Source organism: Brassica napus, chromosome A2, assembly GCF_020379485.1.
Source record: "Brassica napus cultivar Da-Ae chromosome A2, Da-Ae, whole genome shotgun sequence".
Taxonomy (NCBI): domain Eukaryota; kingdom Viridiplantae; phylum Streptophyta; class Magnoliopsida; order Brassicales; family Brassicaceae; genus Brassica; species Brassica napus.
In genome coordinates this window covers 810,834-817,102 of record NC_063435.1, presented here as the reverse complement: position 1 = coordinate 817,102, position 6,269 = coordinate 810,834, and the positions used below count along the sequence as shown (strand labels likewise).

Below are 6,269 nucleotides of genomic sequence, written 5' to 3'. Positions count from 1 at the left end.
TATTCACTAGTTGTTTTGATAAATAAAAACACAGTGCAATGTTTAAGTTACAAGCTTCCATATGATGAAGCTAAGTGCCTCACCAAACGTTATTCTTGCTCAAATGGAAAAATACAATCAAACTAATAATCTCTGCTGATGTATAGGCAAAAAGGTGCAATTTTTGTTACAATAACAGAAAGTTGTATGAATGCTTTTACAGATTACACGAGCATACTATGCAATTAAAGGAACCCATTTTGCTAACAAGTTGAAGCCAATCGGATCATTAGATTAACATATATATATCGTTAATGAGCTCGCTAATCTCAAGAGCAGAAAGTCAACGAAGACGTTACAAAAAAACAGAGACAGATGAGGTATAACCTTAAAGTTTCGTGTCTCGACGATGTCTTTGAGTCCATTCATTGGCTGGGAGAGATGCGGAGAAGAGAGCATTTTTTTCTCTTACTTCAAATCCCAGAAGCTAGTCCACAGAACAAGAACACCTTTAGAACCAGAACCAATCGAACCACCAAAAGTGTTCGTCGTCTTTACCATTGTTTACTTACCCTCAGTCCACTTCATTTTGATTCTTTTTTTTTCAAAAAGTCGCTTTGGCCGAGTGGTTAAGGCGTGTGCCTGCTAAGTACATGGGGTTTCCCCGCGAGAGTTCGAATCTCTCATGCGAGCGACGTAATTTTTATTTATTTGATTAATAATTTCTCCATTTTGATAAACTCAAACGTCTATCATATTCTGGTATTGATATTATTCAAACTATGGTACTCAAAACCTTACTCAGTGGATGCGAGCCCAGTAGTATTAAGCTTGAAAAGGCCCACTAAAGGCCCAAATAATCCAAACTAGTGACAGCAAGCTGACTCACTAATAAACATCGTTATCATCCATTCACTCGCTCTTATCACATTACCAAACCCTCCACGCTCCTACACACTCCACGCTCCTCACTTTACCAAAGCTCCTAAACAAAACGACGCCGTATACTCCAAACTAAACCCACGCGCGCGTCTGAAACATACATTTTCTATATCCCACTTGACTCTTTTCTCTCTTTATTCCTCCTCTTCTCCTTCTCTCCTCATTTCCTCACCAAAAAAAAAAAAAAAACTCAATCTCTCTCTCTCTCACACACTTTCTCTCTCCAATGCGGCAACACTAGGCAGAGACCAGTACGTCTACATGGCCAAACTCGCCGAGCAAGCCGAGCGCTACGAGGAGATGGTCACTTCATGGAGAAGCTCGTCACAGGCGCCACACCATCCTCCGAACTCACCGTTGAAGAACGTAACCTCCTCTCCGTGGCTTACAAGAACGTGATCGGATCCCTGCGCGCCGCGTGGCGCATCGTGTCCTCGATCGAGCAGAAGGAAGAGAGCCGGAAGAACGAGGAGCACGTGGCGCTCGTGAAAGACTACAGATCTAAAGTGGAGACGGAGCTCTCCTCCGTCTGCGAAGGGATACTAAAGCTTCTCGAGGAGAATCTGATTCCTCTGCGGCGGCGAGCGAGTCGAAGGTGTTTTATCTGAAGATGAAGGGGGATTACCATCGGTACATGGCGGAGTTTAAGGCCGGTGAGGAGAGGAAAGCCGCGGCGGAGGATACTATGGTTGCTTACAAGGCTGCTCAGGTTATATGAGTAAAAATTATTATTTAGTTTATTTTTTAATTAATTAATTAATCTCGGGGTTTTATTACAAGACTGATGATGGTTTTGTTTTGTCTTTGTTTTGTGAATGTGTTTTGGTGATTAGGATATTGCAGCTGCTGATATGGCGCCTACTCATCCGATTAGGCTTGGTTTGGCGTTGAATTTCTCGGTGTTTTACTATGAGATTCTTAATTCTTCGGACAAAGCTTGTGACATGGCCAAACAGGTTCTGTAATAAAAAAATTACTGTCTTGAGTTTGTTGTGTTTAGAAGAGTTTTTTTTTTTTTTTTTATAGATGTGTGTTGACTTAAAGGGGGTTATTGACTACTGCTTGGCTGTTGTCTCTGTAGGCTTTTGAAGAAGCCATAGCTGAGCTTGACACTCTTGAGAAGAGTCGTACAAAGACAGCACTCTCATTATGCAGCTGCTCAGGGACAATCTTACCCTCTGGACCTCTGATATGCAGGTTAGTAAACTCTCTTCTTCGCATCTTAGTGTGGATAGGAATTTGGTCAACCGTGGTCTGATGCATCACATTGATATTTCGAGAACTGTGTGTGCTGAGTTGTTAATATTCTTTGTTCAGGAGCAGATGGACGAGGCATGAGGAGCTTGAGGAAGGGAGAGTGTTATGAGCCGTGTTTCCGCCACCAATTTTCGATCTCAACATCCCCCGTAACCTTTGCTCAAAACTGTTGAACCAAAAAAAAGTATTGAAGTGTTAAGTGTTTATGAAAATTTATGTGCACAGCTTGATGATGATTGATGATCTACTCTACTTATTTAATATTGTCTTAAACTATGTTCTCTAAGGATTTGTCATCTCTTGACTTTTTGCTTAAAACCTTCTTTTTCGTTATACTCGAATCTTGATTCGGGGAAACCAAAATTCTTGGGGGTTGTGTTTTGTGGTGAATGAAATTTTACTTCAACATAGAGCAACCATAAACGTGCTCACACGTATACAAGAATCGAAGAAGTGGAATCTCGTTGCACAAGGACAAGGAGATGCATAACATCGAGATTGTAGTTGGACCACTAGGCTGCATTGTATGCATGGAACGATACGAAGCCCATTTTTTTGTATCATCGTAATGGCTGGGCAGTGGGCATACAGCTGAGCCCATTTTAATTATTATTTTTAGCTTCTGATCTTCCTTTTTGGCGTTTATCAGTCGAAATCCATCGTAATGGAATTTCAGTTTAACTCTCATTTCGATTGCATAGTCGAGACAAGTGGATCAGTAGCTGGCCCTATTAGTCAAAGATAACATAATGAATTTTTAGGTTCGTTCATCACAACTGGCAATACATTGCCAACTATGAATGATTCACTAATATACATTCAATCGAAAAAACATTAAAAAGGACATCTTACCTTCTGAATCACTGTTGAGATAGGCTTTACAGGCTATTACCAGACGACGTATCTTTTTATACGTTTATTTCTTTCTATTCATACTTTGTGTCTATCAACATTATTTTATATTCACTGACAGCTATTTCCAACGGGTTTATTAGCAATGTCCAGCAACGGTAACAACACCAATAATATTCACAAAACTTAATCAAATTATCAGGTCAGGCACATGGGATTAATCATCGTTACTGTTTATAATATTTATTTGCTATATAATAAGATAACTTTTACTATGCCAAAGTTATATAAAAGGGTCGTTGTTGTATATATATAAGAATTAAAATAACAAGTGGATTGTTTGACAAAAAAAAAATAACAAGTGGATTAAGGTAATGAATGGAGACATCTGATTGCGGAATTCAAGTGCGGAATTTGTGAAGCAATTAATATTTCACCATTCACATAGTGCGTATTTGTGATAACGAAAAAGAAAATTAATAAAGTTACCATTCACACAATTGATTAAAAGCGGTGCGTATTTGCTGTGAAAAACGCACTTGTCAAAACCCAAAACAATTTTTTTTGTTTGCTCTACTTTTTGGAATAACGCACTTGTCATGGTTCCACGTTTTATTATGGTGCGGTACTTGAGATAGCTTTGCGGTTTTGCTTTTATTTATTTATTGTGAAATTACTTTTTAATAGTAATAATTAATTTAAAACAAAACAGATTTATAAGAAATACATGTTATAGTCATTTATTAAATATATGGTTGCACTGTTTCATATAAATTGATTATGGTTTCGAATGGTGACCATCGTCCCGCCCCGCTCCGCAGTTAACAGTAACAAAAATCTTTACATATACTATATATCTATACATTTTTATACTGTTAAAACCGCACTGCAGTTGAACCGCTTGTTCCACACCGCTCAAACCGCAGTCACCATTCGGAGCCATATGTATAAGTTATAATTAATTTCAGTATCAGTTCAGTTCGGGTTAAATATTTCAGGTGACATGTAGTTTGGGTAGAGGGCTAAAAAATTCATATAAAAACATACAATTTTTTGGTTTTGATCAATTCATGTAGTTGCAGGTTTAGGTCAGTTTGGATAATAAAATGGAACCGTCAAATATCCAAAATAAATCATTGGAGTTCGTATATTTCGAGTAGTTTGGATAAAATATTGAGTACTTTAATTATATTTTGACAATTAATATTTTTTATATACTCAGATATTCTTTTTGTTTTCGGTTTGGTTTTGGATCTGTTTTTTCGAATATATAACATAGAAACTGTTCGAGTATGTAATGGTTTCGGTCCAGTTATGTTTCAGGTTTTTTGTTTTCGTTCCGTTTTAAATTTCGGTTCCCATTTCTTTGCTCATGCATAAACTTAACCTATGCTATAAATACTTAACCATAAGTTATAATCATTAAACTCTAAATTCAAATGTGAAATATATATTTATTGTATATTATATTGTTTCTATCCGGTTAAGGTTTTTTTTTAAATATGATATTATTACTAAGCAAAAAAAAAATAATTTATAATTGTATTAGTATAATTATTTTACATAATTTTTGTTCTATCAAAATAACATTATTTTTTATCAAAACCGCACTACTTTTTTTTATCAAAACCGCACTACTTTTTTTATCAAAACCGCACTACTTTTTTTTATCAAAACCGCACTGTTTTGTAAGAAATCCGCACTTGTCCCGCAAACCGCATGAACCGCAGTTGCAATTCTTGATTCTTGAACTAGACATGTTAGCTGTCTTCACACATTTGTCACGTCATATAACATTAATGATCTTTGAAATCATATTATTACAAATATTGGATTCTCTCTCCAATTATATTTATTCACCATCCAATCACAGCTCTAATTAACTAATCAAGGTTAACTTTGTCTAATTTAACGTTACATCATGGTCTGTGGATTGTCTACTAAGCAAAGTCAACATAACAAAGATGTTAAGTCTTCATCCGACTAATCTTTACGATATCTATCTTCCATATGTTTAAATCGATTTACCTTCTAAAATATGTCAAATTGTCATTATCGATACACATAATACAATCACAGATTCAATTTTGTATGATTTTTTTTATTTTTTGGAAAATGTTATTAATGCTTCGGCCTCGGAGAGTACACCCCATGTTCCAATTATGCGTTTGCATGTTAGTCTGCATATATTACTATACTATATTAAAAGATATTAGAAATCTTCTTTAATTAATACTTCATATTCTCTCCTTTTATAAGTCCTCTTCCATTTTTCACAACTTCAGAACTCTCTCTCTCTCTCTCATCTCATAACCTCTCTCACTATCAAGAATAAACATCTTCTAAAGAGAAATGGGTTCCAAAAGTGTCCAAGTTTTCTTGATAATGGCTCTCTTCGCCACAGTTGCACTTGCTCAAGCCCCAGCTCCCACTCCCACAGCTACTCCTCCTCCTCCCGTTGCTACTCCTCCTCCTGTCGCTACTGTCGCTACTCCTCCTCCAGTGGCCACCCCACCTCCCGCCGCAACCCCAGCTCCAGCCACCACTCCACCACCTGCCGCGACTCCAGCCCCTGCCACCACTCCACCATCGGCTGCTCCTTCTCCATCTGATGCTCCTAGCGCCTCTCCCCCAGCACCAGAAGGTCCCGCCTCGAGCCCTAGCGGACTTTCTCCAGGGCCTTCAGAGGATGCGCCTGCTCCTAGTGCCGCTTTCTCTCCAACAAGGCTTTCATCGCCGGAACCGTCTTCGCTGCTGTTATGTACACCGCCGTTTTAGCTTAACATCTTTTTATTTTTCACATTTGTTTCAAATTTCAGATTTTCATTTTTTTTTCTTTATTTATTCCCTCAATTATTTCAAATCTTTGGTGTTATGTGAGTATTTCTTTTATTTTCGTATTTCGCTATTTGATCATTTAAATTTGTATTATACTTTACGTGTATTGTCGGACCGGGGTAAGTGATTCATGGTGAGAACTAATGGAACGTTGACACGTGTAATTTATAATGGGAAGTGTGTGTGTAGAGGAGTGATCTGTTTATGTAAATCCAAATCATAGATTAATAAAATAATTTCATAATCTTTCGTTTAGTTTAAACGAATTCTTAAACTTGAAATTGGGTGGAAAAGAAAAGTTCCATATATAATTGAGGATACGTTAGATTCGAGTTTAGGCCATAAAATTTATTATGGGCTTCAGCTTAAAATCAATTGCGTGATTAATGGAGTAGTCTATC

The 6,269-nt window shown here is 37.2% G+C and overlaps 1 protein-coding gene, 1 non-coding gene and 1 pseudogene across 2 annotated transcripts; all 3 read left to right on the top strand.

Moving 5' to 3' along the window:
* The first annotated feature begins 590 nt into the window (after positions 1 to 590).
* On the top strand, positions 591 to 673 carry TRNAS-GCU. The gene has a single exon. It is a non-coding gene; the product is annotated as a tRNA-Ser (tRNA).
* Positions 633 to 2,586, top strand: LOC125588979 (annotated as a pseudogene).
* Positions 2,587 to 5,215: 2,629 nt separating this feature from the next.
* LOC106383186 (classical arabinogalactan protein 4-like) lies at positions 5,216 to 6,114 on the top strand. The gene has a single exon (XM_013823319.3). It carries the CDS (start codon positions 5,383 to 5,385, stop codon positions 5,806 to 5,808), a length of 426 nt encoding a protein of 141 aa, XP_013678773.2. The 5' UTR covers positions 5,216 to 5,382; the 3' UTR covers positions 5,809 to 6,114.
* Positions 6,115 to 6,269: the final 155 nt, after the last annotated feature.